Genomic DNA, 26,627 nt, shown 5'->3' with positions numbered 1-26,627 from the left:
GATATTAAGATATCATTTCACCAAGCATCTTTGAAAGCTATGGGAAAATGTAATTATTCATTTCAAAACAAAACAAAAAGATCATAAAATAATATCAAGTCAACTCATAATGAATCGCTTCAAATATTTGCTGGGATAGGGAACGTTTGTCAGCCATTATTACAATCTAATAGTCATCCAGCTCTCTCTAGTGGTCAACGTGTAGACCCATTAAAGCACACTATGTTCAAAAATATTTGGCATATGCTGTTTTTGTTTATTTTCCGCAATTGTCACTGTGATTTAAACAACAACAACAAAAATTAGATAGGCTTCTATAAGATTCAGGATTTTATTGAACCAAAATGTAGTTACAAATTATAAAATACAATAGTTTAAACAAAATTGCAAAGAACAAGTAGTCCCATTTCTTTCACATATATTCAACCCACAAACTATTTATTTAACATTTATTCAACATACAAAATAATTTGGAACAAAATATAGAGTGTGAGAAAGTATATTTCAAATGTTGTTCAGCCATAAAATCAAGCACCATTCTACAGACTATGACATAACTTTGGTTCCATACGTGTTTTTCTTTGTTTTTGGTTGCAGTCTTCTCTCGTACTGCAGGTTAGGCAGTTAGCAAGTTTCACGTTTCACAGTGAAACTGCAACATGATTCATGGGGGAAACAGATGACATAATTTCGACACTGTACTAAAATAAACAAAAACGGGACTTCATTAACACAGAGAGCATGTCCCATCATGCACATGTCAATTTATGGTGTGTAACAAATAAGAGTTGTTTTCAAAAATATTCCACTACATTGACGCTTTGAAATCCATATACACCACAAGCAAAGACTGAAGCAGAGGTTTTATTTTATTTTTTTTTTATTTTTTTTACTACTGAAGCAGCTGAGCTCATTGAGCTGGCTGCTGGTTCATTAAACTTTTCCAGATGTTTCCACCTCCTCCAGCTCAGCTCAGATTACTGCTGAATATTTACCCATGTCACCTTGGGAGGGGCGACTGTTGGACATAAATATTCTGAGGGTCAGTTCACTTGGTACACAATGCATATGTCAAAAATATCCAATCCGATTACACATCTACATACTAAGATACAAATTAGGAACCGTTTAGGTTTGGAATGGTTTCACAATGTAAAAAAAAAAAAAAAACAGCAGGAAATTGTCGTTTCTTTGTAACCGTATGCATTTGAGAGTCTGAAACCAGATGACACAGTCAAAAATGAGGTTTTAGATCCTGATTGCCCCGTTCGATTTAACTTCACAGATGTCATGCAAGTCTGACTCAACCGGCATGAATAGCCAGAAAATAGTTCACACTATCGCAAAGACAGAGCCAGACAACAAACACACGCGTGAAACGGCAAGTGTAAATACTGTTGCAGTTCTAAGCAGCGTAAATAACAAACATGTTTACTGTTCATCTTCATAAAGGACTTCATCAATGAGCACGTCATTGTCGTCAACAGGGATGTCCTGACACAGTTGCTCTTTGTAGGCCAAAGCGATGGTGTAGGGCTTCCCTTTGGGGTGCCGGGAGCAGCGCTCCAGATAGGTGTCATAGAAACCTTTTCCCCTGCCCAAACGCTTTCCTGACAGGTCAAAGCCAAGGCCTGGCATCAAGATGAGATCCAGACCTCCTAGAAAATGTTAGTTGAAAATGAGATATCACCATTTGATTCAAAAAGGGGAAAAAAATATCTTGAAAAATGCAAGACTGGTAAGGCAGCTGGGGCCCAAGTGTTTTGGGGGAAACAATTCAAACCTCCTTCCAGTTTGGTTTTGGTTTTCTTTGTCTGAGAGAGGTACCTGTTGCAATTCGGGAGTACATACGTTCTAGATATAAATTGCTGACGCTTCTGTGGCGTTCATATCAATCAAAGCACGACCATTATGAATGTTTTTTGGTGAATGGAGTCAGACAGGTTCTAATATGGACTTGTGGTTACTTTATTATGGAGCTAATAGTCAAATTGCATTGTGTAGTATGGAATGGAGCTCTTTTTAAAGGATTTATTTTGGAATAATATTTCCATTTCAAAATCCAGAGGTAAAAAAAAAACTAAATTAACGATTGAAATGTCTACCTGCAGACAATGCTTCCTCTCTGCTCTTGTCATCTTCAGCTGGCTGTAAGATATTCCAAGATGTCTTGGGTAGTGTGGTCATGTCCTGCATACTATTGAGCTTCAGCATGTCCATGTGGTTACTGCTCTGGTCATATCTGGGGATGAAGCAGCTTTTACCCACTTTCAGCACATCTTTGATGATTTCCTCCGTGTGCACTTCATCATCCATGCTGAGAAACACTGCAATTCGTTGACAAGCCACATACTTTGGGTGTCTGATGAGCTGCAAGAAAGAAAGAGTGCAAGACAATTAGTCTCCAACAAATTGCCCATGGGTACTGTCACTGTGCGAGGCCATGTCTCTAGAGTCCCTGTCACACAAAGCCCCCCCCCCCAAAATCAAACACAGGATTTAGCTAATGTGCTGTAAAAAAAAAAAAAAAAAAAAAAAAGAACTGCCAATAGACATTTAATACTCTTACTTGTCATGTGCCTATTGAACAAAATCATTTAATACTGTGTACTAATACTGTATCTTGTACTTTCCCCTTGTATCCTTATCATCTGGACGGGTTTTATTTGCTGTCCTATATATCTTTCAAGCCAGTGACTTTTGCAAGGGCATTCTTTGAAATATCCACAATTGGGCAAGCAAGCGGCTAAATGCAATCGTGCAATATGTAATGTAACGCCAATACATCAGCATTATAACGATATGTCTCGTTTTCCACAAACATTTACCTTACTTATGGCAGCGCCAGCGGTAAGCGCTATTTAAAAAAATAATAATTTTAAATTGTCTTTACATTAGTGTCATGGTTACCTTTCCTTACCTTTTGGCAAACAATTAAAGATTGTCGCTGTTTCTCTTGTTCACTTAAGAGTGCAACCCGCCGCTTTATTTCTTTTCTAAGTGCTTGTTTAGCTGCTCGCATAGCGGCCATTCTGTTTTTGTGGACGTCAGTACAAAGTCTACTTTGTCAACGCTTCGGCTGTCCGAAATGGAAGTCTGTTTAACTTTTCGTTAGCTTATTAAATATTAACTGTCAACACATGACAGTTGCGCCGCACCGTCATGCGTTCGAGTGGAGGAAGTGCGTGGACGCAATAGACAAATAAACGTAGATTACTCATTTGACGGGTAGCTTACTGCTGCGATCGTCAGCGCGTTCGCCATATTGGATGTGGCCGATCAAGTAAATGGACTGGACTTCCAACCACCACCACTCACCCACACACGCACGCCCGCCCACAAATTTGGAAGACAGATAACCACTATGAACAACGCATGTCACTGATGTCTGATAGTTATTATAATAGGTGTAGTAGTACATGGAGCTACTAATGCAGCCCTATGGAGGGCACAAGCCAGTGCAAACTGTAGGCCGGTCCCAAGCCCGAATAAATGCAGAGGGTTGCGTCAGGAAGGGGATCCGGCTTAAAACTTTGCCAAACAAATATGAGCGTTCATCCAAAGAATTCCATACCGGATCGGTCGCGGCCCGGGTTAACAACGTCCGCCACCGACGCCGTCAACCTGCAGGGCGCCGGTGGAAATTCAGCTACTGTGGGTCGAAGTCGAAGAAAAAGAGGAGGTGGAAAGAACCATGTGGTGGAAGCTGAGACAGGGCGAGTGTTGTGCAGCTTTTCGGGAAGAGGTGAGACAGGCTCTCGGTGGACAGGAGGAGCTTCCAGAAGACTGGACCACTACAGCCAAGGTGATCAGAGAGACAGGCGGGAGAGTACTTGGTTATCTTCTGGCAGGAAAGGAGAGAAGGAGACTTGGTGGTGGAACCTCACAGTACAGGAAATCATACAAGGTAAAAGGTTAGCTAAGCGGAAGTGGGACACTCAGAGGACCGAGGAGAGGCGAAAGGAATACATTGAGATGCGACACAGGGCAAAGGTAGAGGTGGCAAAGGCCAAACAAGAGGCATATGATGACATGTATGCCAGGTTGGAAACTATAGAATGATAAAAAGTTTGACACAGGCTGGCCAGACAGACGGATAGAGATGGGAATGATGTGCAGCAGGTTAGGGTGATTAAGGATAGAGATGGAAATATGTTGACTGGTGCCAGTAGTGTGCTGGACAGATGGAAAGACTACTTTGAGGAGTTGATGAATGAGGAAAATGAGAGAGAAGGGAGAGTAGAAGAGGCAAGTGTTGTGGACCAGGAAGTGGCAAAGATTAGTAAGGTGGAAGTTAGAAAGGCATTAAAGAGGATGAAAAATGGAAAGGCAGTTGGTCCTGATGACATTCCTGTGGAGGTATGGAAGCATCTAGGAGAGGTGGCTGTGGAGTTTTTTTTTTTTTCAATAACCGCACTCTTACTTTAGTTCAGCTAAAGATCCTTTATCTTTTTGAAGTGAACCCAAACTGATGTTTTTCAGTAGGGATGGCTGAGTATCGATACCAGGTATTGTATTGGGCCGATACTGGCCTTATTTCTAGGTATCGGGTACTCGTGAAGGCCGTCGATACCAGCCACTGATACTTAAGGTAAAAAATAAAAAATTTATATGGAGTGAGACCTCGCCAGTAGTTGTCGCTATACTGCGCTGATTAGTTGCGATGTGTCGATCTGATCACGGGATCATGTTATGTGGCTCCTGTATATTTCATCCATCCATCCTTTTTCTTCGCCGCTTATCCTGACTAGGGTCGCAGCCATGCTGGAGCCTATCCCGACTATCCTTGGGCGGGAGACGGGGTACACCCTGAACTGGTCGCCAACCAATCACAGGTCACAAAGAAAAAAGCAACCATTCACACCTATTGGTAATTTAGAGTCATCAGGCAACCTACCATGCATGTTTTTGGGATGGGGACTTAGTATTGGCAGATCCTTAAAATCAAAGACTCGGACTCTGGTGCAAAAAAATGTAATCGGGACGTCCCGAGTGATTAGACACATCAGCGAATCATTACGCGCGTCAGAAAGAAAGAAATGTCTTTGTTTACAATCATCCGTCAATGTGTTAATTTTATCTATCAAAAGTACTAGTGGTATCGGTACTTGGTATCTGTATCTGTGAGTACACAAGTTTGAATACTCGTACTGGTATCAGTCGGAAGCGGTGTCCAACATTCCTATTTTCCAAGCAAAATGAACGGTAAACGGAAAGATAAGGGCTTCTCTCTATTCTAATTTAAATCAATGATCTTTAATGTCCAGCTATTCTTAATATCTTACATTAATTTGTACTGTCAGTATTCGATTGAGAATTGATAGAGCTTTCTAACACTTGAAATTTCAATAAGATGTCTCAACTCATGAGAAAGATATGGTCATTTTTCTAACAAAGAGTCAAGGTCACGGTCACAAGTTTCCGAATTATTTACATTGATTTCTGGGCAAGAACATTTTGGCACATATTTTAGATAAAAAGTGGCATAAATTCCTTATCTGATTCTTACAAACTATGTAACTACTATTACAATAGCCAAATAGGATCGAAAGTAATTGTTCAGTCTAATGACTTGGACTATATGTAAAACACACATTTCCATGAAGCAAATGAACGAAGCATCTTCAGTGGTCGTTTCATTTTGCCACTACAAATATGGCGGCGACGTCGGCGTATGATCCGAGCTCAGGGCAGCCCTTACGTGCTGTCTATGGTGTGTGCTACAATGACGCATGATTATGATGTCAGCCACAGCACGGAAGCCAAGGCGGTTCCACTGCAACGTGCTTTTTTCAACTTTCGTTTTAACTTTTTATTTTTCTCGTGATACTTAAACGCCGAGTATAAAATAGCCTGTATGTCGTCGAAGCGAAATAGTTTAAATGTATTATTAGCATACAAATACGGTGACAAGTTGTTCATGCAAAACTTTTACATGAAGCTGTTTTCTTGAAATATATGCACAGTGAGGTGAGCGTCAAGCGGAAAAGTGCTTCGTCATTCACCGAGCTGGTTTCAATGAACTTGTGAGGGTGGATCCAGGAAGCGGACTGTGATTGGATGTGCAGAAGCAGGCGGGCCTGTCCGAAGGCTGCAACATCTGGAAACGCTTCCAGATGTTGCTCACTCAGTACTACTCACCGAGATTCAACACTACCTCAGGAGAGAAAATGTCTTTTCTAAAAGTAGATGCAGCATCCGATTTCTCGTTCCACAATCTACCATATGGCATATTTTCCACATTGGATAATGTAAGTGCTTTTGGTTTCAGTTCTATGGACTGAATCAAACAAGAAAGGTCGAAGCATGCTTTTCTAGCTTGCATGATTACTTTTTTTTTTTTTTTTTGTCACAGAAGCATACTAAAATGTGAGAATTAAGTCTCAAGGAATGAAGTTTTATTTCCTCAGCCCAAACGTCGCATTGGGGTGGCCATTGGAGACCAGATACTGGACCTGAGTGTGATGCTCTCGCTGTTCCAAGGACCTGTGATGTCCAAACACCAGGATGTTTTTCAACAGGTAATTGTTTTGCATTATTTTACTCAATAAGGCTCGACGATTAACTGAGCATTGCTGGTGTCAAAACGTAAATCATATTATTGTTGCATTCTTGCGACTTCTGCAACAATATGATCGACATTTTGACAAAAACAATGTTGACTTGGGAACCGGTACGTGTAACTACAACACCAAAAATATCCTACTATTCAATAACTTTCTTTTTCAATTACATTTCATTGCATTTTGATTACTTTTCTTAATTTTTGAAGGAACGCATCAACCCTTGGATGTTCCCTCTTTAAAAAAAAGTGGATTGAAATCATATCATAGATCATTATTTTGGAATGAAGCACATATTTGTTCTTTAAACAAATAAGACAAACTAATAGATTGAACCACAACACGGCGCGTCAAGGTCATATTTAGAAAAATGTGTCATGTTTTAGAATAAAGCAGAATGACACGTGACCATAGAGAGCCAATCAATGACATTTAAATAAAAAATGAAATTTCCAAAAGCAACTGTAATTTGATTACGTATTTTCTCCCAGTAATGTAATGGATTGCAATTACATACATCTTGTAATTCATTTATGTCATTTTTTACTACCCAACACTCTCTACCGGGTACAGCAGTTGCATCATAATCTTTCTTTCAACCAGCCGAAAATAAACGGCATTGGTCCCACCTTGCAATGCCTGTAAGGTTAGTTTTGTAAAAAAAAAAAAGCACGCAGTGACACCTTTCAATAAGTGCAAAACATATGGATAATTGCCACCCACTATGCTACTGCAGTGATCTTATTGAAGGAGAATATTTAGTACAAACTGATATTAATCAATTTGACAGAGAATTTGTCCATTCATACTGCAGATGTATATGCATATGCGTACTATTGTTTTACCATATATATGGTATTGTGTTCCATATACCAGCCTACACTAAATGCTTTCATGGCTCTTGGATATGAAGCGTGGAAGGAGACCCGGAGTACTTTGCAGTTTTTGCTCTCAGCCAATGAGAGCATTCTGAGAGATAACAGTGCTCTGCGCAGTAGGTAAGTCTGTAAGGTTAATCATCTTCACCAAGCTGCTGTTTTGTATGATTGTATTTTGGTCACATTCTATTAGTGACGTCACACAAGCTGTTTTTCACATGATAACATGGAGTATGATTATGTTTCAACTTTTACGGCATTAAGACTCTGGTGATCCTTTAAAGCTACCACAATTCTTCCATGCTCGACAGTACCGAAGTGAGCCAAACAAGTCAACGACCTGCATGTTTTAGTCAGTACTGTCCCACATACAGTATAGTATGACGGCTGGTGAACTCAAATATCAATGTTAACATGGAGGACTGGCAGTGTGTACATATATATATATATAAACCGAATACAATGATTTGCAAATCATGTTCAACCTATATTGAATTGAATACACTACAAAGACAAGATATTTAATGTTCAAACTGATAAACTTGATTGTTTTTAGCAAATCATCATTAACTTAGAATTTTATGGCTGCAACACGTTCCAAAAAAAGCTGGGACAGGTGGCACAAAAGACTGAGAAAGTTGAGGAATGCTCATCAAACACAGGTGAACAGGCTACTTGGGAACAGGTGGGTGCCATGATTGGGTAGAAAAGGAGCTTCCCTGAATTGCTCAGTTATTCACAAGCAAAGATGGGGTGAGGGTCACCTCTTTGTGAACAAGTGCGTGAGAAAATAGTCGAACAGTTTAAGGACAATGTTGCTCAACGTACAATTGCAAGGAATTTAGGGATTTCATCATCTACGGTCCAGAATATCATCAAAAGGTTCAGCGAATCTGGAGAAATCACTGCATGTAAGCGCCAAGGCCGAAAACCAACACAGAATGCCCGTGACCTTCGATCCCTCAGGCAGCACTGCATCAAAAACCGACATCAATGTGTAAAGGATATCACTACAGGGGCTCAGTAAATACAGTTCGGCGCTACATCCTTAAGTGCAACTTGAAACTACTATGCAAAGCAAAAGCCATTTATCAACAACACCCAGAAACGCCGCCGGCTTCTCTGGGCCGAGCTAATCTAAGATGGACTGATGGAAAGTGGAAAAGGGTTCTGTGGTCCGACGAGTCCACATTTCAAATTGTTTTTGGAAATTGTGGACGTCGTGTCCTCCGGGCCAAGGAGGAAAAGAACCATCCGAACTGTTATGGACGCAAAGTTCAAAAGCCACATCTGTGATGGTATGGGGCTGTGTTAATCACAATGGCATGGGTAACTTACACATCTGTGAAGGCACCATTAATGCTGAAAGGTATATACAGGTTTTGGAGAAACATATGCTGCCATCCAAGCAACGTCTTTTTCATGGACGCCCCTGCTTATTTCAGCAAGACAATGCCAAACCACATTCTGCACGCGTTACAACAGCATGGCTTCGTAGTAAAAGAGTGCAGGTACTAGACTCGCCTGCCTACAGTCCAGAGCTGTCTCCCATTGAAAATGTGTGGCGCATTATGAAGCGTAAAATAGGACAACGGAGACCCCGGACTGTTGACCAGCTGAAGCTGTACATCAAGCAAGAATGGGAACGAATTCTACCTATAAAGCTTCAACAATTAGTGTCCTCAGATCTCAAACGTTTATTGAATGTTGTTAAAAGAAAAGGTGATGTAACACAGTGGTAAACATCACCCTGTCCCAGCTTTTTTGGAACGTGTTTTCAGCCATCAAATTCCAAGTTAATGATTATTTGCTAAAAACAATGAAGTTTAATTCTGCTGCCATCTACGAGGATGATGAAAATGAAACGCGGGTGGACATTTCAGCAGGATAATGATCCAAAACATACTGACAAAGAAACTCTCATTTGGTTTGAAATAAAAAACCCAGCCAATCACCTGACTTGAATCCAATCGAAAATCTGTGGAAAGAACTGAAACTCAAGGTCCATAAAAGAAGTCCACAGAACCTTCATGATTTGAAGACTGCTTGTGTGGAGGAATGGGCCAAAATCACACCAGAGAAATGCATGCGACTAGTTTCTCCACACAGGAAGTGTCTTGAAGCTGTCATTGTAAACAAAGTATTTTGTACAAAGTATTAAATAAATACCACTGGCGTGTTCAATACTTTTTCCCTGTGACATTTCACATTATTACACACAAGTTAATTTCTGATCTTGTTTGTTCTACTTTCTATGTATGGATTACTTGGGTTGTTCCCAACATCTGGTGAAATTTTCATGTCAATAACACCTTAGGAAATATATTTGAAAAAAAACAAGTGACGTGTTAAATACTTATTTCAGCCGCTATATATATATATATATATATACACACACATAGCTTTTCAGACTGTGTTGTGATTTATGTATTAATGTTAATATGCAATTAGACATTAAATCACAGCATTTTGTATGTCATCAATTGTGTTTCTTAATCATTAAAATTCATTACTTTGTTGTCGCTCAATATATTACGCTCTTGTTTCTGACTAGTTTGTATTTTGTATTTTTTCAGAGCTTTTGTCCCTCAGAGTGCAGCCATAATGCATCTTCCTGCAGATATTGGTAGCTCCACACGCAAAAACACAACACCAACATAGACACAAAAAATGCACTGTGTAAAAATGGAAAATTATCTCAGTGAGTTAGGTACTGAAGGCCTGTGAATACAGTGGTACCCTTCTATTCGCGGGGAATAGGCCCGACTGCGAATAGCGAAAATCCGTGAATAATTATTTTATTATAATTCCATTGTTATTTTTGGGGTGTTTTTTACCCTCCAAAAATCTTTAATTAGTGGGGATATACCTCCAATAAGCATTTTCAGGATGGTTTCCCAAAAGGAAAAAAAGAAAATACATTTTAAAAAATTGGAAATTTGTGCCTATGCACCAAACTGCAGTTCAGAGTTCCCACCCTTTTTGGAGACCTTAGAGGGGGTGCTGGAGAGTGTTCCCGCTGGGGACTCCATCGTTCTGCTGGGGGACTTCAATGCTCACATGGGCAATGACAGCGAGACCTGGAAGGGCGTGATTGGGAGGACCGGCCCCCCAGATCAGAACCCGAGTGCTGTTCTGTTATTGGACTTCTGTGCTCACCACGGATTGTCCATAACTAACACCATGTTCAAGCATAAGGGTGTCCACACGTGCACTTGGCACCAGGACACCCTAGGTCGCCGTTCGATGATCGACTTTGTGGTCGTGCCATCGGACTTGCGGCCGCATGTCTTGGACACTCGGGTGAAGAGAGGGGCGGAGGAAAGGACCGTCTGCAGTGATGCGGACTTTGTATCGGTCTGTTGTGGTGAAGAAGGAGCTAAAACATGTGTGGTAGTTTGATTGAAGACTCTAAATTGCCCGTAGCTGTGAATGTGAGTGTGAATGGTTCTTTGTTTGTATGTGACCTGCGATTGGCTGGCGACCGGCTCAGGGTGTACCCCGCCTCTCGCCCGAAGATAGCTGGGATAGGCTCCAGCACGCCCACGACCCTAGTGAGCATAAGTGGTACAGAAAATGGATGGATGGGAAGACCGTCTCTAAACAGAGGAGGGGGCTTACGATACCATTTATTACCATTCACATACAATGCCGTCCTTTTGTCCATTCCAAAGAGACTTAATAATTATGCCTCCAAGAAATAACAAAGAAAAACACCGTCACTTTTGGATTTAAGGCAGCTCTACCACCTTTTGACCGCAAGGCATCTTAACAACTGTTCTTTTAAATGCCAAAAGAATGATACCATTCATGGCTTGGTGCGTGCATCCAACATGAACCATAAATAGTCAAGTTTCCACACCCAAAAAATCAGGCTAGTACTGAAGCCCGATGAGAGGTGAAACGTCTTTTAAGACAACCATAACAGTCCAGTTCGGATCAATTCAGTGCCCGATTTGAAATTAAACAAAAAATAAAATGAGATAGAAACATATTGTGCATTGTCACTATTTAAAACACTTCCCAGGTGTCGTAATAAAAGCTCTGCGGTATTATTTGGTCAAATTACATAAAGAATAAAGAATTCTAAGCACAGAGTTGCATGTAATACTGCCTATTTTGCCAAAAGTATTCGCTCTCCTGCCTCGACAATAGGGTTTAATATGACATTGGTCCACCTTTTCCAGCTATAAAAGCTTTAACTCTTCTGAAAAAGCTTGCTGACCTCAACCCAATAGAACACCTCTGGGATGAATTCGAGCAGAGAATGAGAGCCAGGCCTTCTCGTCCAACATCAGTGTATGACCTCGCAAATGCGCTTCTGAAAGAATGGTCGAATATTCCCATAAACACACTCCTAAACCTTCCCAAAACAGCCTTCCCAAAAGAGTTGAAGCTCTTATAGCTGCACAGGATGAGCCGACGACATCATATTGAACCCTATGGATTAGGAACGGCGGCACGGTGGCCGACTGGTTAGAGCGTCAGCCTCACAGTTGTGAGGAGCGGGGTTCAATCCCCGGCCCCGCCTGTGCGGAGTTTGGCATGTTCTCCCCGTGCCTGCGTGGGGTTTTCTCCGGGCACTCCGGTTTCCTCCCACATCCCAAAAACACGCATGAATTGAAGGCTCTAAATTGCCCGTGGGTGTGAATGTGAGGGCGGATGGTTGTTTGTTTGTATGTGCCCTGCGATTGGCTGGCAACCAGTTCAGGGTGTACCCCGCCTCCTGCCCGATGACAGCTGGGATAGGCTCCAGCACGCCCGCGACCCTAGTGAGGAGAAGCGCCTCAGAAAGTGGATGGATTAGGAACGAGATGTCACTTCAATTCATCTGTGAGTCAAGGCATGTCAGTGAGTACTTTTGGCAATATTAGGGTATGTGACCCAAAGAGGCGCTGATGAAAGTGAAGGAGGCTGTTATTAAACAGATGGGGAAAAGTTACTCTGTGGCCAAATCTAACATGTCATGAGCCAAAGGATCAGACCTTGGGTAAAACATGATGGACGCAGTGTAATGACATAGCTGACATAGTAACAGGGCCGTTGGCTGTATAAGGATGTATTTTGTACATGCCAAGAGTAGCTCATGAGTCACGTTGTAACACTTATTAGCATGAGGAGGCAGTGTTTCCTTCTAATGCGGCAGGAAAGGACCCATCAAATTGAGTTCATGCTAGTTGAAATAATAAAGATAATTATTGCCTTAAATATTACATTTTAAAGACGTAGTCAAAGAAGCACATTTTTACAGGTGATTTATTTGACTTTGGGTAATTCTTTGACCTATTTTTATAATTTTCCTCCCCCCCAGGTGATTACACTGACTTTTACTCATCCAGGGATCATGCAACTAACGTTGGCACCATGTTTCGGGGAAAGGAAAATGCTCTGATGCCAAACTGGTAATTCTAAAAATATGAATACTTTAATGGAACAACATCTATAGGCTTTGCATCCGTGACATGTACAGGGACAGTTCAACGTTCATTTTACTGATGAGGATGATGCTCATACTGTGTGTATTAGCATCCCACCATAGCAGCATAAGTATAACCACTGGCGGCCTCAGTCGCAAAGCAGAAACGACCTTTATTTGTAGTTAGAGCTTACTGTTGTAGTCTTTTATCTGTGAGTGACAAGGCTGTTTGTTCTGATCAGAAACCGTAAATCAAGATTTTAGCATGTATGTGGGATTTTTTTTTGTTTCTATTCTGAACAGAATAAGTCAGAGGCCAGACATTAATGTTGCACAAAAGAACCTGCCTCTCTCTTTTCACAAATATCATATCATATATTGTATTATTTAAATTTGTATTTGAGAATCACTCTATCTCAGATCATTATGACATTTAAACAGTGAGTTGGGAAAAACTTGACTATTTGGTCTTTATTATTTTCCCTGAAAAGCCCACGTTATTTTTTGCAGGTTGAGGCTTCCCGTGGGATATCATGGTAGAGCATCATCAGTGGTTGTTACTGGCACCCCCATTCGTCGGCCCTCGGGGCAGATGAGACCTGATCAGAGTAAGTTCACAGCGGTCACTTTAAATTACACTGACTACACTGATGAATGCGTACCAAATGGAAATAAACATACACGCTAATGTCCTACAGTGCACACTTGTGCAGGTATACCTTTAGACTTTAATAGTTTATTTGAATTAATGAAATAGCCTTCACATATTATTATTATTTTATGAAATCATACATTATTATACTGTTCATTATCCAAATGACGAATGTTTTAGAACATAGAATATTGCAAGTAAACACAAGTGAATGAAGTTACAACAATGTTACTTTCCTTTGTCGCAGCAAAACCTCCTGTGTTTGGCCCGTCAAAGCAATTGGACATTGAGTTGGAGATGGTGATTGTTGCTTTCTTTCATCTCATCATGTTTGTAAATGTATCACGAAAGAAAACATGTTAGTTAACATCAAGCAACTTAATGTTTTAATATTTGTTTTAATACAGTGTCTGAAAATATACAAATGTTTTATTCTGTGTGTAGGCTTTCTTTGTTGGTGGAGGGAATTTGCTTGGGGAGCCAATCCCCATTGAGAAAGCCCATGAACACATCTTCGGCATGGTACTCATGAACGATTGGAGCGGTAAGAACATCTGCGCAAACCTTCATTTGTCCGACAAAAGCCTTTGTAATGGGTTAAATGTTTCTCATTCTCTGATATACTGTGACAAAATCCCCCAATCTGTATTTGGCAAGTCTTTCTCACTTAGGAAACCACACGAACACACGCATACACAAGCACGTATGCAAATTTGGAGGAATGGAGTAAAGGAGATAATCCAACATCTGCCTCAGTGAATTTATTACCATCTTTCCACTGAGTCTGGCCTCGAGAGTTGTTGTGGCCGACACACGCCACGGCAGCCCCTCGTACCTGGACTAGCAATAGAGGGGAAGACTTCCACGACATAGCATGTTACTCCGCCACTCAAGAGTTTACTGCTCTGAGTGTAATTTCTAACTTTCACTTTCGTTTTTGGAGACGTTCACACTTTGCTACGTTGCCAGCTGTGAGGAGCTTAGCTTGCATGAAATTTGTGCGCGTCAAGTTCGCTGCTAAAAGAAAGGCGGACTGTGAAAATCAGAAATGCCACGTTTTCCAAGTGTGACGTGCTTGAATGATAGGACAGAAATACATTTCCCCTTCTTTCTTGTCGTTCTTATATTTAAAAAGAAAAGGGTTCTGAACCCCTCCTGATATATTTGCGTTGGATTCATGACAGGCTTCGTTTTGTTTCATTCAACTATTTTTAATTTATGTGAAAATGGAAAGGACATTTTATTTGAGTGGGTATTTTTTTCTAGTTATGAAATTGAAATTTTGGTTTTCTTTGTAGCCCTTTAAGCATTTTAGTACCCCTTGTGTACTTTTATTAGTGCCTTTTTAGTCTCGATAGAGTCAGTGTACATGGCGCTCACCACTTCACGGTGCTTCTTTACAGCATGTGTCATGGGTGTGTGTTATGGTTGTTGTCTTCCCCCCTGCCTCGTCCACACCTGCTCCTGAGAGCATCTTCCCCACCTGTGCCTCGTGTACCCTAATTACCCCATGCATTTAACCTCGTGTCTCATTCTTTATGGTCGCCAGTTCGTTGTACCTTGTTGTCACGTTCCAGCATTCCTTATTTCCACGTCACTGACTCATAGTAAGCCTAGACCCTGTTTTGATTATTGACCTTGCCTTGCTAGGTCAAATATCGACATCTGCTCTCTCCAACTTTGTCTCCAAAACATTTAACCTTGGCCGTCCTTCTGATGAGCTAATTTTTTATTTTACCCGACCTGGTCACTTCAAGAGAGAACCTCAACCTCATTTTCACCACCTCCAGCTCTGTTTCCCGTTGTCTCTTCAGTGCCACTGTCTCTAATCTGTACATATATATACGACCAGTTCTAGGATCTGTGCTTTCCTCTTCTCTTTCTGCCGAAGAACACGCTTTACACCTCTCCTTCGTTTTCAAGCCACAGTAGCTGAATCTCCACCGGCGCCCTGTAGGTTAACGCCGCCGGTGGGGGACGTTGTTAACCCGGGCCACGACCGATCTGGTACGGAATTCTTTGGATGAACGCTCATATTTGTTTGGCAAAGTCTTAAGCCGGATGCCCTTCCTGACCCAACCCTCTGCATTTATCCGGGCTTGGGAGCGGTTTACAGTTTGCACTGGCTTGTGCCCCCCCCCCCCCCCCCCCCCCATAAGGCTGCATTAATACAATTTCTTTACTCTCGTCCCCTAAAAATGAAATAATAATATACAGTAGGTCCATATTGATATACATCAGTGTAAAAATAAATCCTCTTACTGTCATCCTTTTTCTCCATGTTTTGCCTCATTGCCATAAGAAGAAAAGGCTTCCTCCACCAACCGGTTGATTTCTGCAGCAAACACAGGAACCGCTTCACCAGAATCGTGGCTGTGTGCATTAATGTAGCTTTGAAATGTTGACAAATAGGCAGTTTGTCCAAAAACACTCTTTAGTCTCTCCTTAGCGGCTGTGTAGTCTATTTTTATCCATCCAATAAACTGTCCCAGTAACTATAAGCTCCGCCACCCAAGCACGTAGGTAACAGTTTCGCCAAACTGTCCTTGTTAGTATCAGGATGTGCACTAACAGTCACCTCAAAACATCTGCACCATCTTGAAAAATCCTCCTTTCCATCCCCCATAAAAAAGTGGCGGTGCTGGGAATTGGAGGCAACTCGTTCCAAAAATTACTTCCCTCATAGCTTTTTTTTTTGTTACACCCCGGTTTCCCCACCCCGTATCCTTCCGCCAATACAATTCCTTTACTCTAGTCCCCCATACATGAAATAATAACATACGTCCATTTTGACATACATCAATCTCAAAATAAATCCTCTTACAATATAATACAGTACTGTATATGTAAACATGAACAAAGCCTAAACATTGGCTATGTCATCTTTGGTGGCCCTTGAAGACATCTTGTGCAAAGCAAAAGTAGACGTATAATATTTCTACAGGTGCTTTGTTCTGGTCTCCTGTCATCAGGCTCCGCCAGTTCCCTGAACCAGAAGGAAGTGCTTCGAACTGTTTTGGCGAATGCGGAAGTTGGTTGCGCATCACTCCTATTATGAAGTACAAGCAGACCTTAACCATTCTATTGTAGCGTATATTGTTTTTTTTTCATCCACGCATTCTGAGTTCCAGGTGTTTTTCTGCTGAGAGGCTTGAAATCAGGTCATTCGAATTTATCGAGCTTATCTACGTCACTAGCGAAGCTCTCCGCCTACCTCTCTGCTTCCAAGCCAGCGCTGTCAACATAACATACACGTGCTCTCACAAGTGCGTCTTCTACACGAGTCAGTCTATGGAGATCTAAATAGCCAAAATACGGGACTTTTATAATGCTTACCGTGGGGCATTGTCTCACTGTTGTTGTATCAACACTTATGCTGATGTAAAATCTCTTTCAGCTCGCGACATCCAATCTTGGGAGTATGTTCCTTTGGGTCCATTCTTGGGGAAGAACTTTGGAACAACCATCTCACCTTGGGTGGTCCCCATGGAGGCCTTGTTACCCTTTGCAGAGCCTAATCCCATTCAGGTCACGACCATTGATGCAAACACTATGTTTCAGTATTCAAATATTTATTGTCATACATGCATTTTAATTCAATCCCTGTAATATATTCGAAAGCTCAACTCATTTTATTCATAGAGCACTTTAAAAACAACCGCAGCTGACACAAAGTGCTGTACTTAAATAAAAATCAAGCATAAAACATAGGGTAATTGGGTAACAAAATTAAAGGCAATAAAAACAAGGACTGAAATAAGGGTCATGCTGTCTTGAATGCCAACAAATAAAAAAAATAGGTTTTAAGGCAAGTTTTAAAAATGGATTTCTAATGTGCACTGGCCGGTCATTCCATAGTTTGGGACCAGTGACACAAAAAGCCCAGTGCCCTCTGAACCTCCACTTCGACTTCAGTACCTGCAGGTGGAGCTGGTCAGCTAGCAGGAGTGTAGGGATGGAGTTGCTCAGAGAGGTAAAACATGTCAAGACCAATTAAAAAAATTGAAAACAAATAGCAGAATCTTAAATTAAAATCTAAAATGCAGAAGCTGCCAGTGGAGGGAAGCTACAAAATAAGTTATGTCCTCCCTCTTATGTGTTCCTATTAAAAGGCGAGTGGCAGCATTTTGAACCGTCTGGAGACGTTTGAGGAAGTAAAGTGCATTACAGTAATCCATCTGATATGTGATAAAAGCATGAGTTACTTTTTGATACTGTTTGAGTTACTGTGTGCTGCTGGCTTTACAAAGTGTGGTAAGGGGCCGAAGTCACCAACAGAGATTTACAAGGGCCACCATCCAAGGCTTTAACCCTGTGGAACCCCAGAAGACAGCGGAGCCGAGCGGGAATCATAACTACTAAGACTCACAAACATAGTTCTCTCATACAACTGCAATATAAAACACTGTTTCAAATGATAACATACAGTACAATATCAATGAAAAAAGGAGACAAAAATCTCCCATCATTAATGCAATACCCGTGTCAAGTGAACTCAGTTTTTCTAAATTTAGACACTGGTGAATAGTAAGATTCGTAGATTCCACTAGTAAAAATAAAAGTTGCATGCATGGTTCAAGTGACAGTTGTTTCAAGCAAATGCACATACGCGGTTTTCCGTGTGTTCCGCAAATGTAAACACAGCTATATTGGATATGTGTCTTTTGAAATGAACACGAGAAATCTATCATTTCTCCTTGGTCGGTCGACCTACGGAATTAGATGTTTTTCCTTTTAAATTTACTTAATTACCTCTAACATTGACTTCATGTCATTCAGTTGTTTCAGGCTGATTCCGCGAGAATGACATGACTTGACTACGGCAAAGGCCAGACCTTTAACATTTGGGGGCAGATTGGATGTTTTCATTATTATATAGTTGTTTTCATTATTTAAAAGAATGACTGTTATTCTTAGTGCCATATACTGTAATTTAGTTTCTGTGCCCCCCCCCCCCCCCGCTCCCATCCCTTCTCGCAGGATCCACAGCCCCTCCCTTACCTCCGACATGAAGATGCTTACACTTTCAACATCAATCTGTTTGTATCACTAAAAGGTATGGAGGAAACACATTTTTGCAGGCAACATCCCACACACATGAACTGACTCACGTACGCCAGGGGTTACACAATTCTCTCACTCACTTTGTTTCATATTATACCATGTGCTTCTACCTATTCTTAACCCAAAATGTTTTAACCATTCCTGCGCTCACAATTCGCCATCACAGCCGCACGTGTTCTGAATTGGTTGAATGTATGCAATGTCATCAGAATCAGAATCATCAGGATCAATGTCAAAAACACACAAGAAATTTGTCTCCGGTAGTTGGAGCCGCTCTAGTACGACAACAGACGGCCAAAATGTACTTTTAGGACTTAAAAACACACTCCGGAGAGTCATTGAGCAATGAAAGGTTGCCAGTAATGTGGTAATGCTGATACAATGACAATGTGTCTAATATGCTCACCCTCATGTAGCTAAATGAGGTAGCAAAATGTTAGAAATGTGATACAGCGCAATGCTACACCACTGCAAACACATTAACACATTGTTCAGTTAATACTTCTTTGATTGTGTTAATCAAAATGGAATATTATTAAAGTCTCTAATTTTGATACAATCGTGTATTAGCTCACATTAGATTGTACATGTTGTGACCAGTCGGTGTATATTGCTTGTATATATATTATGTAATGAAAAAGTTGAGTTGTCATGCTTTTTTAACTTCTCCAGGGCATCTTATGAAAGACTCTTCAACCATCTGCAATTCAAACTTCAAGGTGAGAATATTCCGTATGTTAAATGAACATAAACTATTGAATAACTCCATGTGACAGATGACAAACCTTACCCATTTGTGTCAAAATGACAAAATATACAATCATAGTAAATACAGTACATGACCATTCGTATTTAAAAAAATGATAATCTGACGCATCCCAACAATCATTATACGCTCCTCTTTGTATTAAATTCTGGTACAACTACTGCTATTGAGTAAATTCTCATTTCCTCCATTTCTCTTTAGTATATGTACTGGACAATGAAACAGCAGCTCGCTCATCACACAGTCAATGGGTGCAACATCAGACCTGGAGACCTGCTGGCTTCTGGTACCATTAGTGGACCTGTAAGTGTCTGATGGCACAGAACAAACCTTACATTGAGTTAACATGCAGTACATACCTGTACATATGGTAACAGATTATTTTGTACATTAGTCTAGGCTAAACCTTATCTCTCTTATGTTTGTTTCTATATTGTACACTATGTGTATAAATTTATACAGTATGTACAGTATATACACTGTATACACACTACTCACAAAGAGTTTGATATTTGGATTTCGGGTGAAATTTCAGGATGAACCTATAATGCACTATAACCTTTACAGGTCAACTTCTTTTGACCTTCTCTAAATTTTTTAATGCACAGGTCCAATTGTTTGATGTTTCAGTATTTTTTGCACAATTTGCCATTCTCTAACAAGGAGCTCAACAACAAAATTCACAACAGGTATTTGATCCATGAATCCCCAAAGATATTTCCAAATTGAATTCAAATAGGTATTTAAAATAAATTCAAATAGGTATATATATATATATATATATATATATATATATATATATATATATATATATATATATATGGTTAGAGCGTCAGCCTCACAGTGCTGAGGACCCGGGTTCAATCCCTGGCCCCGCCTGTGTGGAATTTGAATGTTCTCCCCGTGCCAGCGTGGGTTTTCTCCGGGCACTCCGGTTTCCTCCCACATCCCAAAAACATGCATTAATTGAAGACTCTAAATTGCCCGTAGGTGTGACTGTGCGTGCGAATGGTTGTTAGTTTGTATGTGCCCTGCGATTGGCTGGCAACCAGTTCAGGGTGTACCCCGCCTCCTGCCCGATGACAGCTGGGATAGGCTCCAGCACGCCCGCGACCCTAGTGAGGAGAAGCGGCTCAGAAAATGGATGGATGGATGGATGGATGGATGGATGGATGGATATATATATCCCCGCACCTATATATATATATATAAAATGGAAAAGTTTATTTATATTCATAATTCCATTCCAAAAGTTAAACTTTCATAGATTATAGATAAAGGGCCCGCAATTTATACTATTTATATGTTTATTTTTACATAATTTGAGGCTTCCAGCTCATAAAACCCACTAAATAAGGAATTCAAAAAATTTGAATACTGTGACGAAATCCGCCCAAATTTTGTGTCACACATTACTCATCTGCTAAACTCCAAGCACCTGCACAGGTTTCCCCAGGTGTCATTAAATTGCTTCAGTTTGGTTCAATTGTCTCTGTTGGGTTCAATATGGTGAAGACTGCAGACTTGACAACTGGCCAGAACACCATCATTGATACCCTCCATAGGATGGGTAAGCCACAAAAGTTCATAGCTAAGGAGGCTGGCTGTTCACAAAGTGCTGTGTCCAAGCATATCAATGGAAAGTCTAGTGGAAGGACAAAATGTGGCAGAAGAAGATGCACCATCAAAGAGATGACCGTGGGCTTCAGTGGATTATCAAACAGAGAAGATTCAAGAATCTAGCAGAGATCCAGAAAGAGTGGAATGAGGCGGGAGTCACAGCTTCAAAAACTACCACATTCAGACGCATCCGGGAGATGGGCTACAACTGTCGGGTTCCAAGGGTCAAGCCACTTCTGTGCCTGAGTCAATGTAGGAAGCGCTTTGAGGCAGTGATTTAAGCAAAGGGATTCCCAACCAAGTATTGAAGATTAACATATAAAGTACCATATTTTAAGTGATTTAATGTGACCCTAATTTCTTTCTTTTTTTTCTACTAAAACTGCAAGGTATTGTAAATGATGATTTATTCAGAGTATTCAAATTTTTGGAATTCCTGATTTTGTGGGTTTTTTTTTTTTTAGTTGGAAGCCCAAAGTATGTAAAAAATAAAATAAACAAATAAATTATTGAAATTGTTTAAATTGTGGGGCCTGAATCTATAATCTATGAAAGTTTAACTTTTTGAATGGAATTATGGTAATAAATTACCTTTTCCATGATATTAATTTTTTTTGGAAATGGTCTATATATATAAATATATATATATATATATACACACACACAGTGGAGTGGGGAGTATTTATTCAGCCACCAATTGCGCAAGTTCTCCCACTGAAAAAGATGAGAGAGGCCTGTAAATTTCATCATCGGTGTACCTGAAAAATGAGGGGGAAAATTCACACTCCAAACTCTACTATGCCCAAGACCAAAGAGCTGTCAAAGGACACCAGAAACAAAATTGTAGACTTGCACCAGGCTAGGAAGACTTTGTAATAGGTAAGGAGCTTGGTGTGAAGAAGTCAACTTTGGGAGCAATTATTAGAAAATGAAAGACATACAAGACCACTGATAATCTCCCTCGATCTGGGGCTCCACGCAAGATCTCACCCCGTGGGGTCAAAATGATCACAAGAACAGTAAGCAAAAATCCCAGAACCACACGGGGGGACCTAGTGAATGACCTGCAGAGAGCTGGGACTAAAGTAACAAAAGCTACCATCAGTAACACACTACACCGCCAGGGACTCAAATCCTGCAGTGCCAGACGTGTCCCCCTGCTTAAGCCAGTACATGTCCAGGCCCGTCTGAAGTTGGCGAGAGAGTATTTGGATGATCCAGAAGAGGACTGCGAGAATGCCATATGGTCAGATGAAACCAAAACAGAACATTTCGGAAAAAAACTCAACTTGTCGTGTTTGGAGGAGAAAGAATGCTGAGTTGCATCCAAAGAACAGCATACCTACTGAAGCATGGGGGTGGAAACATCATGCTTTGGGGCTGTTTTTCTGCAAAGGGACCAGGATGACTGGTCGCCACTAATAGAGAATAATAATTATTATTATTTTTATTAATTATTATTAATTTCCACTGTTAAATAGTTGTTGCGCTGTACGCTGTTTTAATTGTACTTTTGTTTCTCTTTGTTTTAAATGTTTAGAAGCTGTTTTTTTTTCTTTGTTTTTAAATGCTTTTAATCATGTAAAGCACATTGAGCTACCTTGTGTATGAAATGCGCTATATAAATACATTTGCTTTGCTTTGCTGAAAAAATTTTTAGTCTCCAGTCTCTATTAAAGAAGAAATAAGTTGTTTACAAGGTCACATCTTGATTTGAGTCATAGATAACACTGTTGGAAATGTAGTATACCCATGATTTTAGTTTTGGCTGGTCCAGGAGTCTGTGACCGTTTGTTACTATGCTGTTCCATGTTTATGCCAATAGATGGCACTGTGAGCTGAATAATGCAGTTCGGAACCACTAAAGCAGGGGTGTCAAACTCATTTTTGTCTGGGGCCATATCGGAGGGCCCTTATGACTGGGAACCCATATGAATGAATGATCGCCCTATATAATTACATATACGCAAACAAATTGATGGATAACTACTTTTGAAATCAGAATGGGGGGCTGGAGCCCACCCAAAATGGAGCTGGCCTTGCCACTGTTTGGAATTAATTAATCGTAATTAACGCGTTAAAGTGCACATAATCTGTCTCCCAAAAGGATCCACAGAGTTTTGGCTCCATGTTGGAACTATCATGGAGGGGATCCAAGAGCATTGATCTTGGCGGAGGAGAAACCAGAACCTTCCTCCGGGATGGAGATGAAGTCACCATTACAGGTTAGTAATAATCGGCAAACTGGTTCGGAAACACCAGCAAAATGGACATACTACCAGTTGGCCAAAATAAAAAGAAAGTTGGGTGAGGTCACCCATAGCCTGTTTTAGGAGCTGCAGTACAAGCCTTTTGATTTTTGAATTACACCCACATATATACCAGACATATGTAGGACAGAATAATAACTGAGCCTTTATTGCAGCTAACCATATAAAAGATGGAGGGAAACAAGAAGCAGTTTCATCATATCGGTACATGTTTGTCTTTCTGTCCAGGTCATTGTGTAAGAGATGGTTACAGGGTGGGCTTTGGGTCCTGCACTGGAGTCATCCTCCCTGCCCTGCAACACTGAAACCCCTAGAGTGTTTTGTGTTGCTTTATGGAAAATAAATCATTGAAACATACTATATGACACACTTTCTTTCACCCGCTGCTCATATGACATGATATGAGCCTCAGTTAATTATTAATGCTCATTTCTCAGAACTCAATAGAGCGATAGTGACCTTGTTACTGGAATCCTCTGAAATATTCATCCAACTGTTTAATCATGTTCAAGTGTTACTGCTGTACCAAAATCAGTATTATGGAGATTTTCAATCTGTTGTTTCTCGATTAATAATTAAAGCATCCATTTTTGATCTCATTATGTTAATGCTTTTTTTTGTTGCTTTTTTTCATATTACCGTTAGGTTCGAAAGCCCTCTTAAATCACTGTCAGCATGGCCACCCCAAATATATTGCGTGCCTTATTACAAATACTTATCATATTATTATCATTGAAGGGTGGTGTTATATAGTCAAAGAAAATAAACTGTTTGTGGCACTTGTTAATTTAAATGAGGGCATATAGTACTTAAAGTACTTACTTACATTCAAGTAATTTGTTTTGACTCAAACCTGTGGCACTTGTTTGGCTTAATTCTCCATGGACAGCAGTGAGTAAATGCATTTGTTCTCTCATCACCTTGCACCCGGATAAGTACATGATTGAGGGACAAAATAACAATGCCTTTTTTTTTTTTACTTTTAAAACAGTATTCTTATTGTAACTTAACATTAATTTGCTACCACTTATCCCGTTCAGGGTCACAGGGTAAGCTAGTGCTTATTCCAGCTGACTTTGGGTGAGAGGTGGTTGGCAGTCAGTCGAAGGACACATGGTATAGACGAACACCAATCACACTTACATTCACAGCTATTGACAAGTCTTCAATTAACCTAACATGCATGTTTTTGGATGGGTAACTGGAGCCTATTCCAGCTGACTTCGGAGTGATAGGCAGCTTATACTCTGGACTGGTCAATCGCAGCACAAATTTAGAAAACCACTCATTCACACTCGCAGCTACGCCTTTCGAAAACGCATGTATTTTGAAGTTGGGAGGAATCATTAGTACCGAGAGGAAACCTATGCAAGCACAGGACTAATATGCAAACTCCAACAGAGATTTGAACCCAAAACTTGTGACTGTGAGGCTCATTGCATCATGCTGCCTAAAACTCATCATTAAAATGAAATAAGGAGGCAAACTAATGATAAATACACACTTTGAAACAAATAAATAAGATAAAACAGGACAAAAAATACAGACCTCTCCAGAAGTGCTATCTTACACTCCCAAGGAGAGTCAACCAATATTAACAATTAACACTGCAGCTGCAACATTGGAAGAATTATCAGAGATGATCATTTGAAATTTTGAAAATACCATATATAACTTGTTTAATGATGTAATGTTAATGTTTCATCTTGTTATTGGTACCCTGGAAAAGTGTTAAGCTACTTGGCCTGTTAGCTAACTAGCAGCAAAGTTAACGTATAGCTAACCACTAACAGTGAAATATTATGGATCGAAGGCAGTGTTTGCTATTTGGCTAACTGTCTCTCTCAAAAAACATATTTATTCCTAATAGTAATGTATTCATAACAAAACAAAGTAGTATTATGGATTAGGGATTATGTCACAACACAATGAACTAACTTCAAATTCAGAAATGGCCAATAAAAACAGAATAGTGTACTTCATATTTTCCTGGAGGATGCATTTGGGCTTAGCACTTGAAGTTGGTAATAGTGAAAAATGAGGTGAAACAGACAAAGATTTTAGTCAATTCTTTTCCAGAATGAGAGGGCTTAAAGAGGAGGATGCTATTCATGTGGCACAGCTTGAAGCAGGCATCAGGTCCAGGTGGAGTTGGGCCTGGCTCACGCCGGAGGCCAAAACTAAAAAAGCAAAGAAATGAGGCAAATCAAATTTTATCTTAAATGTGTACATCAACATGTACTTGAGCGGTGTAAATAAATGCTTTTATGCATAAAGAAAATGTGTTTATTTTGACTTATTGTGCCTTTGGTGTTTGCATGTTTGATCAAAGGGAAACACAAAATGGAGATGGAAGACAACATAAGAAAATCTTGTCTTATAATTACCGATATATGTGTGGCCATATGTGTGGGACCCACGGACCGCATTTGAGGCAGATCATATTGTCATCATATTTACTGCTGGCCTGAGGGCCATTTGAGGATCTGCATGGTACTGGCACAGGTATCACACACCTTCTATTACTTTAATATGTATCTACAGATAAGAGTGATATCCACTTTGAAAATGTCACAACTAAGCATGCTAATTGCAAATGTTGACAGAGACCCGAGTCATTATTTGCATTACCAATGTAACTCAGCATGCCAGATTCACTGCCACCAAAAGGAGCAATAATTTAACAAGTATCCAAGTAGCTCTAAATTTCAAACAATTTGGTGACCCCAAAGTTGCACAGACCCTTGTATCAGGAAGTCTGGAGCAGGTGAGTCAGGGTGTCGAGATTAACAGCAAAAGAGAAGGCATTTGCAGTTTACCTTAAGGCAAATCAAATCTGTTTTACATCCGCCCATTGTAGAGGCGACCTCCTTACCATTATGTTGTATCTACCTTCAACTCGGCCTACAAAAGTCCTGTGGACTCTCAAATGTGCCCTTGACTCCAGCCACGACTTGAGATTTGCATCTCTGAACAAATACATTAAGTCTATGATATGCAATTGAAAGTTGATGAAATTGGTTTTCCGGATGGAGCGGTGGCTCCCCATGGATAAGTACGGAAGAAAATGTCATCAGGCTTTTTGTGTGTCCTAATTAAATTTCAAATAATAATGTGAGATTAGCGCTCAGTTTTGCTGCTGTTCAATTATGAGGCAACAAAAGACTGGAATGAATGACTTTTGTAGAATTCATAATCATCTTTATTGTCAACTCACTGGAGGTCATATATTTACCATCGCAAAAGCTCCGAAAACACTGTTAATTGTAAAAGCATTGTGTATATTCATTTAAAAAAAAATTGTCGTTCACTCATCCTCTTTAGCCTAGATTCCATCATATCACATTCATCGCATAACGTCCATGTTGCAATGTCCAAAGGAAGCAGTTTTTTCGGAT

At 40.3% G+C, this 26,627-nt stretch overlaps 2 protein-coding genes across 3 annotated transcripts; one reads left to right on the top strand and one right to left on the bottom strand.

Annotated features, from left to right (window-relative positions):
- Nucleotides 1–293: 293 nt before the first annotated feature.
- mthfs (5,10-methenyltetrahydrofolate synthetase (5-formyltetrahydrofolate cyclo-ligase)) lies at nucleotides 294–16,173 on the bottom strand. 2 transcript variants are annotated; one of them, XM_061758143.1, is made up of 3 exons: nucleotides 15,772–16,173; nucleotides 2,106–2,370; nucleotides 294–1,658 (listed from the first exon to the last, which is right to left on the bottom strand). In XM_061758143.1, exons 1-3 carry the CDS (start codon nucleotides 15,775–15,777, stop codon nucleotides 1,432–1,434), a joined length of 498 nt encoding a protein of 165 aa, XP_061614127.1. In that variant the 5' UTR covers nucleotides 15,778–16,173; the 3' UTR covers nucleotides 294–1,431. The 2 variants fall into 2 exon arrangements, with proteins under 2 accessions (XP_061614127.1, XP_061614117.1); XM_061758133.1 differs by lacking the exon at nucleotides 15,772–16,173 and adding an exon at nucleotides 2,921–3,180 and having other exon boundaries at nucleotides 295–1,658.
- Nucleotides 5,758–23,828, top strand: fah (fumarylacetoacetate hydrolase (fumarylacetoacetase)). Its single transcript, XM_061758120.1, has 14 exons — nucleotides 5,758–6,251; nucleotides 6,411–6,521; nucleotides 7,440–7,561; nucleotides 10,018–10,067; nucleotides 12,753–12,843; nucleotides 13,368–13,465; nucleotides 13,757–13,809; nucleotides 13,954–14,053; nucleotides 16,907–17,037; nucleotides 18,490–18,565; nucleotides 19,246–19,292; nucleotides 19,541–19,642; nucleotides 23,067–23,184; nucleotides 23,458–23,828. Exons 1-14 carry the CDS (start codon nucleotides 6,117–6,119, stop codon nucleotides 23,532–23,534), a joined length of 1,311 nt encoding a protein of 436 aa, XP_061614104.1. The 5' UTR covers nucleotides 5,758–6,116; the 3' UTR covers nucleotides 23,535–23,828.
- The last annotated feature ends 2,799 nt before the right edge of the window (nucleotides 23,829–26,627 follow it).

The sequence above is a fragment of the Phyllopteryx taeniolatus genome, chromosome 2 (assembly GCF_024500385.1).
Source record: "Phyllopteryx taeniolatus isolate TA_2022b chromosome 2, UOR_Ptae_1.2, whole genome shotgun sequence".
Classification (NCBI taxonomy): Eukaryota; Metazoa; Chordata; class Actinopteri; order Syngnathiformes; family Syngnathidae; genus Phyllopteryx; species Phyllopteryx taeniolatus.
Note: the sequence above shows the minus strand (reverse complement) of the source record. Positions and strands in the feature narration are given on the sequence as shown.

Coding starts and splice junctions, on each gene's coding strand:
- mthfs (XM_061758133.1), bottom strand. CDS start 3,031: ATGGCCGCTATGCGAGCAGCTAAACAAGCACTTAGAAAAGAAATAAAG. Junction 2,371..2,920: donor CTTTAATTGTTTGCCAAAAG/GTAAGGAAAGGT, acceptor TCTTTCTTGCAG/CTCATCAGACACCCAAAGTA. Junction 1,659..2,105: donor AGAGGAAGCATTGTCTGCAG/GTAGACATTTCA, acceptor AACATTTTCTAG/GAGGTCTGGATCTCATCTTG.
- fah (XM_061758120.1), top strand. CDS start 6,117: ATGTTGCTCACTCAGTACTACTCACCGAGATTCAACACTACCTCAGGA. Junction 6,252..6,410: donor TATTTTCCACATTGGATAAT/GTAAGTGCTTTT, acceptor TTATTTCCTCAG/CCCAAACGTCGCATTGGGGT. Junction 19,293..19,540: donor TCTGCAATTCAAACTTCAAG/GTGAGAATATTC, acceptor ATTTCTCTTTAG/TATATGTACTGGACAATGAA.